This window comes from Sceloporus occidentalis, unplaced genomic scaffold, assembly GCF_023333645.1.
Source record: "Sceloporus occidentalis isolate IW3139 unplaced genomic scaffold, rSceOcc1.0.p SCAF_128, whole genome shotgun sequence".
NCBI lineage: Eukaryota > Metazoa > Chordata > Lepidosauria > Squamata > Phrynosomatidae > Sceloporus > Sceloporus occidentalis.
Window position 1 is genome coordinate 2,735,718 of NW_028317108.1, and position 13,598 is coordinate 2,749,315.

The 13,598-nt window shown below is 40.5% G+C and overlaps 1 protein-coding gene across 1 annotated transcript in view; it reads right to left on the minus strand.

Annotated features, from left to right (window-relative positions):
- LOC149281757 (autophagy-related protein 2 homolog A-like) overlaps positions 1-13,598 on the minus strand; it is a 66,415-nt gene that overhangs the window by 39,514 nt on the left and 13,303 nt on the right. Inside the window, exons 8-15 of the mRNA XM_089499053.1 lie at positions 13,348-13,509; positions 9,523-9,665; positions 8,956-9,040; positions 8,252-8,504; positions 5,731-5,890; positions 3,675-3,839; positions 1,873-2,116; positions 382-481 (exon numbers count right to left, since the gene is read on the minus strand). Of these exons, the coding sequence (XP_089355179.1) occupies positions 382-481; positions 1,873-2,116; positions 3,675-3,839; positions 5,731-5,890; positions 8,252-8,504; positions 8,956-9,040; positions 9,523-9,665; positions 13,348-13,509 (1,312 nt within the window). The remainder of the gene's footprint in view (positions 1-381; positions 482-1,872; positions 2,117-3,674; positions 3,840-5,730; positions 5,891-8,251; positions 8,505-8,955; positions 9,041-9,522; positions 9,666-13,347; positions 13,510-13,598) is intronic.

A 13,598-nucleotide genomic window follows, 5' to 3' on the forward strand; every position in this document is an offset into this window, starting at 1 on the left:
ATTTCTACATCTGCAAACAGTATCTTCAGGGTTTTTTTGGGGGTTTTAAACTAAATATAGAATTAGAAACACCATCCCGTGTTCTGCTGAATGCCAAAACCTCTTCTAGAAATAATTCTCTAACTTTGTATAACTTTCCCTCATTCATACTTTTTTTTGCCAGGAACACTTGTCACACGACACAAAAATAGGCATTCATAGATTGTGCCCAGGAACAAAAAAAATTTCTCTCTAGTATCCCAAGCAACTAAACATTAGTAGACCGTTGGAAGACCAAGGTTATCTAAATATTTTCTACATGGTTATACACTGAGCGGGTTCGCTGTATTTGCACAGTGCACAAATGCAAACCATTATAAATGGACAACAGTCAGTACTTACGTGGCAAGGGTATACTTCTTTCCTCCAGCTTTTGCCAACGGATCTGCGCCTTTACTGATTTTGACACAAGGGATATGTTTCTCACCATCAGTGAAGACACCTGCAGGCATTACATGATATTAAGCCCTGCATGCTACATAATACACCAAGCCCTAACACATTTTTTTGTAACCTGTTGAGACAAGGTATCACTGGAGAACGCACACGCTAACCTTCTGTTCAACAAAGGCCCTCTTTTGAAAGGGATTTACATAAGTACCTGTAGCCTTCAACAATTCTTACAATTTAGATGGCATGGGAAAAGCAATGTTCAGCATCAAACAATTACCGGGCCTTTAATGTACTTCTGTCGTTTTCTAAATCCTTAATTAACAATTTTGTACATTAAATCTATCCATGAAACAGTGTGAAAAGCTTAAAACAAACCATGTTTATGTTTTGGAAATCTACCTTACGAGTATAACACGGCAGCCACCATTTTTACTTTTTGATATTTTAGGTTTGTGTGATTTTCCCCTATTGTTAGAAAGAAAAGAGAAAAAAAAAACAAGTCCAGTCCATGCTTTCTTGATAATTGGGATTTTTTTTTACAAAATGAGACTTCTGTCTTAGTTCCTCGTCAACTCCCTCTACTTAAAGCAGTGTATCTTAGTATGCTCCCTGTGCATCCTCATTGAAGTCAATGGGAGTAGCAGCAGCCAATGGCAAGAATGCAAGCCATGCACAGGCAATTCACACAAACCAAAAAAACTAAACAAAAACAAACAACAAAAACAATGCAAGAAGTACAGAAGGTAGATTTCTGAAGCATAAACAATAGCATATGTAAGCTAGTGAAGTCTGTTCCAACAGAGATTCTCAGGTAGGGTTATTGAAACCGAGGCATTCTTTTGCCTACCATAGGCAGTATAAGGAGCCAGGGTGTTTGTCTAGTTGATTGGGTAAAATAAGAGAGCTAGAACACATACAAATGGCTAATATGTAGCTGTATGTAGATATTTTATTATCGGGGGGAAAATTACAAAAGAAAACACTACAATACTTTTGAAAACGTATTTGGAATCTGGTACTAGTAATATAAAAAAAATGTGGTGGGAGTCCCCCCTTAAATATCTTCTGCCTGATTTTTTCAGAAATGTGGCAGTTATGAGAAATAACCAAAACTTTTGACTACAAAGCATGTCTGCCTACTAGTGTAAGTTAAGATAGTTGATCCTACGGGTATAGGTTTTTAAACATAGACATTGCTAATTTTAAGCAGGCTATAGGTTTATTTAGTGTATCTTACTGTAAAACGCTGGACCATAGAAATATATTCAGATGAATAAGTGTCTAAATGCAATGTGTTGCTTTAAGAGTCAAAGTACTTTTATTCAATTCTCTCAATATTTCCCGTACAACTAAAAGGGTAGACTTGTAGCTTTATTTAACTATTCAAATAGTGGGATGAATAGATTCCCAGCTTCTTCAGACGGTGTCCTTGTGTCTCACCATGCAAGTCACCGAATGTTATCTCTGTCTTGCTGGGTTCCTCTGTCCCCGTTTTCCTCTGGGTATGAATCTTCATGTCTGCTATCTCCATTTCCAGGCATTCCCGTCTCACAGCCTTTTCTGTCCATGATCGGCGCTCTGTGTTTGGCCTCAAGTCTGGCACAGGAAACTGGAGATGTATATGGGCTTTTGAAGCCACCACACAAATGTCTGTATCTTCTTCAGGGGCAGGATTAACAAAAATCTGCATGGCGGAAAGTGAGGAAGTATTAGTTATACCTTGCATTTGTCTTGTACAATGAATACTCCCTAAAGCATCAGGCTCATATACAACCTACCACCATATGAATTCAAGACTTACATCTTCTGATGTCAAAGCATAGGTTAGGTGCTCCTTTAAGTGAAAAATGAATAATTAGTGGCAGGGAAGTTATCCCACTATCCAACACTTTCTTCCTGTCTCCTCGTAACCGGTTCAAAATCGATATACCGTATTTGCTCAATTATAAGACGACCCCCCAAAATCTGAATATTAATTTAGGAAAAAAAGAAAAAGCCTGAATATAAGACGACCCTATAGGAAAAAAGTTTTACCAGTAAATGTTAATTCATCTAAACTATTACATTTTTTAATAAAAGCTATGATTGAGAAAAATATATATATTTTTTTATTTCCTTGTATTTTCCAACCTGCCCCCCAGTTACGCACATCTGCCCCCAGGCTTGCCACTCCAATATGGCACTGTGGACCACGATATGCCTTTTAACCCTCTATGTGCCACTCTGCCTCCAGAAATGCCTTATACCCCTATATGCCACTCTGGCATTTAGGGGGTTAAAAGGCATATTATGGGGCAGAGTGGCATATAGGGAGGTATAAGGCATTTCAGGAGGCAGAGTGGCATTCAGGGGGTTAAAAGGCATTTCATAGAGCACTCTGCCTCCAGAAATGCCCTATGCCCCCATTTAACACTCCCCCCCCCCCCCACACACTTCCTGGTGCTTCCAATTTCCTGCTGTATACCGGGGCAGCAGTCTTCCTTCTGTCTCCCCCCCATTTAACACGCCCCCCCCACCCCACACACACTTACTGGTGCTTCCAATTTCCTGCTGTATACCGGGGCAGCGGGTTGACGTCAACGCGATCCGCGTAGACAACTTACGCTGCTAGCCACAGCTCCTTCCGGCTGCAGCCTAAGTTGTCTACGCGGATCGTGTGGACGTCAACCCGCTGCCCCGGTATACAGCAGGAAATTGGATGTGTACTTGTGTGTGTGTGTGAGCATGTATGTGTACTTGTGTGTTTGTGTGTGTGAGCATGCATGTGTACTTGTGTGTTTGTATGAGCATGGTTGTGTAATTGTATATGTGTATGAGCATGGATGTTTCATTGTGTAAGTCTGGCGAGATGGAGTGTTTGTTAGTGAGTATGTGTAAGTGTGTGTAATTTGTTTGTGTTTACAGACGTTGTATGTTGGGGGGGAAATCAGGGCACAGACGAGCTGTTGAAGTTGGGGGGTCCAGGGCAATTTTTCACACCAGGGCCCCGTGGTTTCTAGTTACGCCCTTGCTCAGACCCTCTGGATCTCTACTGCTTGTCATCGCTGAAGATGGCTAGTGCATCTGGGTAATGGCAAGCAGGAGATGTGTTCAGCCCATGAGACAAGCAGCTGGGAGGGAAGTAAATGCATAAGGGGGATTCTATTTAAGGAGGGGAAATGGTAATTTATATTGCATTATGTTTATATGATGGACAGTGTCCCTTTAACAGCTTATGACAAACCCAAGTCTTCTTTGGTTACCGTGTGCATGTCAAGGTGATCAGCAGGGCGTTTCTCCTGCATAGCTTTGTCCTGGAAGAGGGATCCAAGCCGGTCAATCAAACCAAGGTCAAGGTCACATTGAAATTCTTCCAATTCCACTAGGATGTCAGAGTTAACTTTTACAGCCTGTTTCTTATGGCTGCTCTAAGAAAGAGAGAGAGAAGGAAGGAGTAATGGGTAAGAGAAAAAAAAACAAAAAAGAGTCTAAAAACAGACTGTAAAGAAGGAAGAAAGTAAAGATCCATAAAAGGCAAAGCGGAAAAACTCCTACAAAGAGCCAAAAAATAGCTATGAAGAAAGAGCGAAGCAAAGATCAGGGGTGTACAAGGAGGTGTAGTTTGCAGGTGTGAAACTCACTCTGGAAGGTGTTCTGTGAACCTGTTTGTAGTGTATCTGGCAGCAGGGACGGGAAGAGGATACTGGACTTTGGAAAACCATGAGCTGGAATAGAGCACAAACAGTCAAAAGACACACTGCATTGTGTACTGATCTACTATCACACACCTTAGTATGACGGATATGTATCAAGACCAGCAGTATAGGCTAGGTGCAGAATAATAACTAGTTTCATAGCAGGTACAGTAAACCACCCTAAAAGGTCAGACTTCTTCAGATATATGGGGAAATGAAGCATCAAACCAATAATAAGCACAGAAGGTGGTGAAAAGGGACCACCTGATACACTAGGAAATAGACAGCAGTTCTTAACGCACACACACATATATATATATATATATATATATATATATATATATATATATATATATATATATATATATATATATATATATATATATATAACATTATGACCACCTGCCTAATATTGTGTAGGTCCCTCTTTTGCAGCCAAAACAGGCCTGACCCATCAAGGCATGGACCCCACTAGACCTTTGAAGGTGTGCTGGCTATCTGGCACCAAGACTTTAGCAGCAGATCTTTTAAGTCCTGTAAATTGTAAGATGGGTCCTCCATGGATGGGACTTGTTTGGCAGCAATCCCACAGATGCTAGATTGGATTGAGATCTGGGGAATGTGGAGGCCAAATCAACACATTAAACTTGTTGTTGTGTTCCTCAAACCACTCCTGAACCATTTTTGCTTTGTGGCAGGGTGCCATGTGTTCTCCAGGTAAGCGACACACATGCACCCGGCCATCCACGTGGCGCAAAATAAAACATGATTCATCCCACCAGGCAACCTTCTTCCATTGCTCTGTGGTCCAGTTCTTATGCTCACGTGCCCATTGAAGTGCTTTTGGCAGTGGACAGGGGTCAGCATGGGCACCCTGACTGGTCTGTGGCTATGCAGACCCATACACAACAAACTGCAATGCACTGTGTGTTCTTAAACCTTTCTATCAGAACCAGCATTAACTTTTTTCAGCAATCTGAGCAATGGTAGCTCATTTTCTGGATTTGACCACACAGGCCAGCCTTCGCCCCCTACTAGCATCAATGAGCATTGGCCGGCCATGACCTTGTCGCCGGTTCACTACTTTTCCTTCCTTGAAACATTTTTGATAGGTACTGACCACCCTGCTCTGACCCAGTCTTCTAGCCATCACAATTTGGCCCTTGTCAAAGTCGCTCAGATCTTTACGCTAGTCCATTGTTCAGTGGTCATAATGTTATGGCTGATCTGTGTATATGTGTATATATATATATATATACATACACACACATATACATACATACATTCACTGCATATATAGATACACACATGCACAGAGACTCACATGTTTTTATGAGTAGAAAGTTAGGTGCCGCCAAATTTTAGAAGTTATTTGCATATGGCTCCTAAAGTTTGTCTACCCCTGTATGTGTGTGTCACTGTGGTTTTAGAAATGGTTTTAAGGGTAAGGGCTAGCACCGCTTTAACATGCCTATATTTCTAGGAAAGTATCATCTATATTTGGGGGTACATGCAGGGAAGCGAGGTCTGTTTTTGCTGTTAGAGTGGAAAGCGTGCAGATTTATCATTAACTTTTGCAATGAGTAACAGTGATCAGCTGTTTAACATATCTTAATGCCCGTACCTTTGTGTACTCCGGGTCCATTGCTTTATTAGAGGTGTCCTTTCCCTGTTGCAAACATTCCAAAATCTCCAGCATCCCAAAGCTTATGTCAAAACCGGTCTGTTGTGTCCCTCTGCCAGATCTCTGCTCACACACAATCTGAGTAGCTAATGCTGTAACTCTGCAGGATAACGGAACCATAGATATTTAATAGAAGACCATGATAAGGTGATGCCTCTGTTCAGGCTGGAGCCAGTCTTTCTCACAAACAGTTTTATATGACCAAGTGAAGATCAAGAAGTCACATTATTTGTATAAGCTTCCTACCAGCGGCTAAGCCAGCCTTTGCTAGATGAGACATAGCAGACCACTGTCACATTAAAGCCAAGTAATACAACAGTGATATTGGAGAAACTAATGTCCGCTATGCCCATTTTGTGTGTCTGCAGCTAAATGCCTTTGCCGTTGTTTTCACTTGCAAAAATCTAAAATATCCTGTTACGTTTACCCAAATATAAACCAATAAAAATCAGGTACATTGTCACATGCTAAAGTATTAAAAATGTACACGATATGACCAAATGTATGTGGATACCTCTCTAATTATTGAGTTAAGGTGTTTTGGCCACACCAATTGCTAACAAGTGTATACAATCAAGCATATAGACAGCCAGCTTCTTAGACAAACATTAGCAGTAGAAAAGGTCATACTGAAGAGCTCAGTGACTTTAAGCTTGGCATTGTCTTAGGATGCCCCCATTAACACAAGTCAGTTTGTAGAATTTCTGCCTGCTTGATCAGCCCCGGTCCACTTAAAATGCTATTATCTATGATGATGATGATGATGAAGTGGAAGTGTCTAGGAGTAACAACAGCACGATCAAAAGTTGGTAGACCGCACACATTCATTTAGGGGGGTGGGGGGGCCATTGAGTATTAAGACACATAGCACATAAAAATCTCCTGCCCTCTGCAGTTCCAAACTGTCTCTGGAAGCAACATCAACAAATGCACTGTGTGTCAAAACTTCATAAAGCCGGCATCTATTGCTGAGAAGCTGCACACGAGCAGAAGATCACTATGTGCAACTCCAAGCGTTTGTACTGTTCCCGAGTCCAGTGACGGTAATGCACACCACCACCGGGCTCCAGAATAGTGGAAACGTATGCATAATAAATCACACTTCATCTGGAAGTCTGAAGGACAAACCTCGGTTTAGCTGATGCCAGAAGGATGCCTTCTGTAAAGTTTGGTGGTGGAGGGACTATGGTGCAAGGCTGTTTTTCAGGGTTTGGGCTGGCACCTTATTTCCAGTGAAGAGTAATGTTAATGCTACAGGATCCATAGAATGGTAGGCATCCAACTTTGTGGCACCCGCTTGGGGAAGGCCCTTTCCTTTTCTATAAAGACTGTGGTGCTGTACAGACAGCAAGCTACACAAAGACAGGGTTTGAAGAGCTTGGTGTAGAGGAACTCAAGTGACCTGTACAGAACACTGATGTTGGAAAAGAAGGCTTGGCTTGCAATTTCTGTTCCAGTTCATTCCAAAGGTGTTTGACGAGGTTGAGGTTAGGGCTCTGTGCAGCCCAGTCAGGTTCTTCCAAACCAAATTCATCCAACCATGCCTTTGTGGACCTTGCTTCCTGCATATGAGCAGTCATGCTGGAATAGAAAAAGGCCTTCTCCAAACTGTTCCCACAAAGTTGGAAGCATATCATTGTCCAAAATCTCTTGGTATGCTGATGCATTACAATTTTCCTTCACTGGAAGGGGCCCAAACCCTAAAAAACAACCCCATACCATTATCCCTCATCCATTAAACTTTACAGTTGGCACAATGCAGTCAAGCAGATAACTTTCTCCTGGCATCCGTCAAACTCAGACTCACCCATCAGACTGCCAAACAGAAAACTGTGATTCATCACGCCACAGAACACATTTCCTCTGCTCAGACTCCAGCCGTGGCGTGCTTTACAGTTATAGATCCGACACCTGGCATTGTACTTGGTGATGTGAGGCTTCCATGCAGCTGCTCGGTCGTGGAAACCCATTCCACGAAGCTCCCGCTGCACAGTTTTTGTGCTGATATTAACGCCAGTGGAACTTTGGAATTTTGTAACTATATAATCAGCAGAGTGTTGGCAACTTTTATGCACCTACGCACTAGGTGACCCCATTCTGTGACTTGGCTACGTGGTTGCTACTGTTCCACAATGCTTCCAGTTTCCAATAATACCACTTACAGTCGACTGCGAAATATCTAGCATGGATAAAATTTCATGAACTGACGTATTGCCAAGGTGCCATCGTATCACGGCACCACACTTGAATTCACCAAGCTCTTTGGAACGACTCATGGGTATTTTATACACCTGCGGCAATGGTCTACTTGAAATTCCCAATGCTTTTGTTCAAATAGTGTATGTGTATATAATATTTAAATAGATACAATTGTTGCCTCCTACCTCACCCTAAGCACCACGGCGATGGCCAAAGGGCAGATAGAATAAGTTCATCAATTACCAATGACTAAGCCCTTTACCTGACATTGCTCAGCTGGCACGCTTTCTCAAAATGGCCACGAAGATGCCTGAAGTCTCGTCCGCTGAAGGCTGAATACTGAAAGGATCTCAATTCAGTGAAGAAGTGCTTGACAGCATCTGGATAGGAAATGTCTGGTACAATTCTAGTATGATCTAGTAGATGAGGGACAGTGACTGTGAGCCCGCCAAGAGTCAGCTTCAGCAACATTTCAGGTTTGAGTGGCTCCAGCGAGGATGGAGCACATGATTTACCTAACAACAGAACAGGAATGCACTTATACACTTTATACACTTTACCTATTTAACAATACTTACATAAGAGACCTTAATTGTTTCTTTAAACTTTGAAATACGTAAATGCGTGAATTGCCACCAACTAAAAGGGGGGGATGCCATAAACTACTGAATTTGCCTTTGCGAGAGAACAGAATTACAAAATGTTTGATTAAAAAAATAAAACGCAAGATCTAAAACTTTTCATTACTAATGTAACCTTTGATTAAATACCATCAGATTTCAAAATGAGACCTGTTTTGGAGCACCCTCTGAATCTATCAAATGTACCCTCAGGGTACATGTACCACAGAATGATAAACAAGGTCCAATATGATTTCAAGCAGCCAATAGAAAACATGGAAGATATAACGACATAATGGAACTGGCATGTTTGTGTGGTTTTATAAATACAGTGGGTTGATCTCACCTGGCATCTTGTGAAGGTTTTGTAAGGGAGGTAGTGTGGCAGAGAATGGAGAGTGCCTGTAACGCCTGGGGCTGCCCAGTATCAACTGTATGAATGGACAAGAGGAATATATGCATCACTCTAGGGTATCTACAGACACGTTTCAGTATTAAATATACATATATCATTTAAGAGAACAACATTTCACATTAATTAAGGGTGTTAAAAAGACCATTTTTTTAAACATTTATCTTTTTTTAAATGAACAGTAGCTTAATTATTGGTGCCTTATAATTTATATAATTTATACTATGTACCAGACATAGTAACCATTTTAGTATAAAATTAATCATTATGTTATGTTAATATTTATAAGTCTGCTCTGGAAGTTAAAGTTTTTTTACATTGAAACATTTTATTACAAATGCAGTTAAATAGCTAAATAGAACAGATCACAATGATTTCTTAATGCAAAAATGACTAATGCAATTTAATGATTAGCCTCATGCTATTCCTGCATGATGCTGGACATGGCATTTAAAAAAAATAAAAAAAAAACTTTAGCAGGTTTTTGGGATGTTTTCTCACCCCAGGAGTGAAAGCTGGGCTCTGAAGTTGGGTAACACTGTAGTCACTGTAGATAGACGATTCCATATCTACATCTGACAATTCATTTGCAGATCGGATTGAAGTGGCACTGTTTGTCATGGCCGTCATGGAAAAAAATATATCTGCAAAGATAAAGATAAATATATATTTCAGGATCAACCTCTAGGCAGAAACAGCCAATGCATGTATACTTTTTTTTTTTTTATAGCGTGCTTGTATAATTTCCTTTACAATCTTACTAATTATGTAGTCGTGCCGAGTGAAGAATACAGCAGAATGGCACAAAGCACTGCACTGCGTACACTATGACTACACTATGACTATCAGAGACTGCATTCCACCCACAAACCCATTGTAGTCATGAGGTATAAACCCATGGGGGGGGGGGGGGCTCTCCATGAATTCATAATGAATATCATGAAAGTTATAAATAACAAATGAGGTCCTCTTAAATGACACTTAGCAAGTACAGTTTTTAACTTTGGAAACGTTATTTCTAGAATGGTCCAAGTAAACTTAACAATTTCAAGGTCAGTTTATTTTGCAATGTTTGCACTACAAGACCAGAGCAATATTCATGTTTTGCTATGTATTATGTGACAGAAAGTCTGGTACAGTAGTGGATGGGCTGTATACACCAACCTACTTTGGCTAATTTTCTTTTCCCTTACAAATGAAGCCCCCGGGAAAGATAAGCACGATGAATAAAATATAAGTGTGAGACTTGAAAATTGGGTTATGGGTCCCTGGGTTGGAGTATCCAGAAGAGCAGGGTGGGCTGTGGTTTAAAAAGGCTTACAAAATCGAGGCCAGGATTTACAGGTGACTAACTACAGCTCACTTGGTCTATTTAGGAGGGTTTAACGACCAATGACGGGCCAGGCACTTCACCCAAAAACAGTCCGTTAATGACCAATGACGTGGCTGGCACATCATGGCATTAAACAATCTTAGAAAGCGATTTACAATTGCTTAAACGGTGTTGCCGTAATATTCAGCAACACCGACATCGGCATCATTAAGAGTCGATCAACAAAAATGGGTAGAGAGGCATTTAGCGGCACTGAACACCTACCCCAGGACACACTGTGATCGATTCAGAGAGCGGTCACAACTGCCACTGTGAGAGATTTTGCCACTTGGAAGATGGCGGCGTCCTTTAAAAAATAAACAAATTTCCAAGAGGATCTCTCCAGACCCTCCTGAAAACTCTGGCTTCCCTTGCAGGTTGAATACAGGTACTGCATTCAGTCATGCAAGTCAATGGAGCCAAGCTTTCCAAACACAATGTGATTAGTAAAATATTAAAAAAATCATTGAAAAACTGAAAAAAATAAGAAAAATAGCTAAAAAATAAAGGGGTAACATTTAAAAATAATTATGCAGTGATGTCACCATCAGGGGAACAATCCAGTTCCAGCAAAATGTAAAAAAAAAGTCCAAAAATAATAAAAAAATAAAGCTTATTATTATGAGCAAGTGCTAAAATTAGTGCTGTATCTTCCCAAAAATCCAGACATGGAAAGAGTTACCCAACTTCCCAAATGTGGCATTTTACCTCCCAAACTCATGCATAGTTGGTACCACTCTACTCGGAGATGTTGCTGAACACATATTGGGCATTTACAGTGGCATTTACCAGGAGCTTTACTACTGTTACTACCACAAAGTTTGACAAAGGCTGGTAGCAGAATTGGTGCATGGAAAAGGTTAAATTACCATCATTTGAAATAGCTTAGGGTGTCTAGTTTTCAAAAATATATGGTTTGATGGGGTAAATTGCATTGGCCGGCTTCAAAGATACCCGAAATAGCACATGGGGCAGATTGGGGAAAAAATGGTTTTGAAATAGCAAAACGTTATTTGTACTTATTCCCCAATAACTTGCAGAAAAAAGCAAAAAAACATTAAAAAAAAAAACTTGAGTATTTCAAAACTTTGATTTTTCAAATAAAAGTTAGTTGTTTTGTGTTTTTTCACATTTTCAGCATATTTTTTATAGGAAATTAGATGATATGATAAAAAAACAGCCTTGATCACAAAGGGGTTAAAAGGACCAGCTTGGTGCAATTTTGTCCCCATTTTATCCCAGCCAAGAAAGCTGCTGGTTTTATTTTGTTTGGTTGCAGTATTTTGGGTAAATATTTTGGGAAAACTTGTGCTCAGAGGAGCAAGGATTTATTTTGTTTATGTTGAATATTGGTTTTGCTGCTGTTTTGAAGAAAATAAATACTTCAATTTTAGCTGGATCCGGAATTGGTTTTTATTTTACCCTAGAAGACAAGTGGTTCTTAAAGATCTCTGGCAAACCCCTTATGCTTTGAAGGATGTTCAGTCACAATTAATATACGTTGTTTTTTTGAGTGCAAGTAGGGATTTCTTTTGAAACTATAAATATCCTGATCAATCATATATCACCATCATTTAGTATGGAAAAATCTAATATATATAGGGAAAAAAGTCTAAAAAACCCTTCATGGTTTCCACAATAAAAACTATAAAAATAGCCGGGGCAAAAAAAAATAACTCCTATCACTATATACTAAGCCAAACATTGATGTAGTGTAGGCCTACCACTTCATTGTCTGGCTTAGGGATGCACCGAAACTTCTGGACTGAAACCGAAAATGCAGCATTTACCTGTCTGAAACCGAATATGACCCCCCACCATAAAAAAAATGGTTGTTGCGAGGTAGAGGGCCGTCTCCCCCTTCCCCGTGGCGGCTGGTTAGGCAGTAATGGAGCAGAGGGAGGGGGTCTCCCTTTTTTCGGAGCAGCTGCTGCTGGTTGTTGGAGGGAGTTCTCTTCCCTTCTACATGGAGGCTGAGGAAGATGTAGTGAGGTAGAAGGGGGTCTTCCCCATGATGGGAGGTACTTGACCGGTATCTGTCCTGATTTTGGAAACAGCTAATATGACTGATATTTTTCATCTATTTTGGTGGTTATAGGGCTAAAGTATGAATGATGTTCATTGCTTTTTTATTTTTTTTAAATGTGATGCAAGTCGTGCTCCAATAGCAGCTCGAAAAAGCAAAATTGCAAAAGAAAAGTATATATCTCTTGAAAGCTGAAAAGCCAAAATATTTTACTAGGGGCATTTAACACTTTTTCTAGCGTTAATATGTGCCAAACATTGCAATCATAATTATCATATCACTCCTATTGGTAAGCCCATTCCTGATAGGCTCTGCAGTCTGACAGCAACTGACCTGGAAGCACATTTCACTTCCAGGCCATTGCTACTGATTTAAAAAAAAAAAATTTAATGCTGGAGCTCCATAGGATCACATAATTGACTGTTATTTGGTCCCAAAAAGTTTGTGGGGCTGAAGACACAAGCACGAGCACTCATGGAACGATTCTGCAGCAGAGGAGAGTTTTGAGCTGGTCTCCACACTTGTGTGAGGATTGAAGAAACTTAGTGCTTTGTCCCTGACGCTGCCTATGGCAGCTGAGATGTTAAGGTGTCAATGATGATCCATCTAAGGTTTGGGGGACTCTGGTTCACTGTTGCTGGCCTGCACAGACTGCCAGTCAAACAGTAGCAGCATTAATGCCGTCGTGTTTGCCACAATTGCTTACCCAGGATGTACCTGGTACGTCACTGGTCCTAAGAGGACCATTTCTCATGACGTACCTGGTACGTCGCTGGCTGCAATGGGGTTAATACTACGATTTGCATTATTTAAAAATGTAAGTTTCTGCATTGAACAGAACTGGGTCGGGTTATACCTCGCATTATTGCTGGGTACAAGAAATTTATTTTTCCGCTAGTACTGTTAGCAGCTAAAGGATTTTTCTCACCTCCATTCTCCAGAGTCTGGAACGATACCAGTTCTGGATCTGGTTCAAATACAGATCCAGGTCCTGAGTGCAATTGCTGGTTTAGGTCCTGCTCTATTAGTTTCAAATCCTCCATATCCAGTGGCCGACTCTTTAACAGCTTCTCTTTGATATTGTTTGATTCTGTTAATGAACAAAAAAATACCACATGGAATTATGTGATGGTCTTTGTTTGCTGACTTATTATTTAGGATTGACACATTTTGCAATAA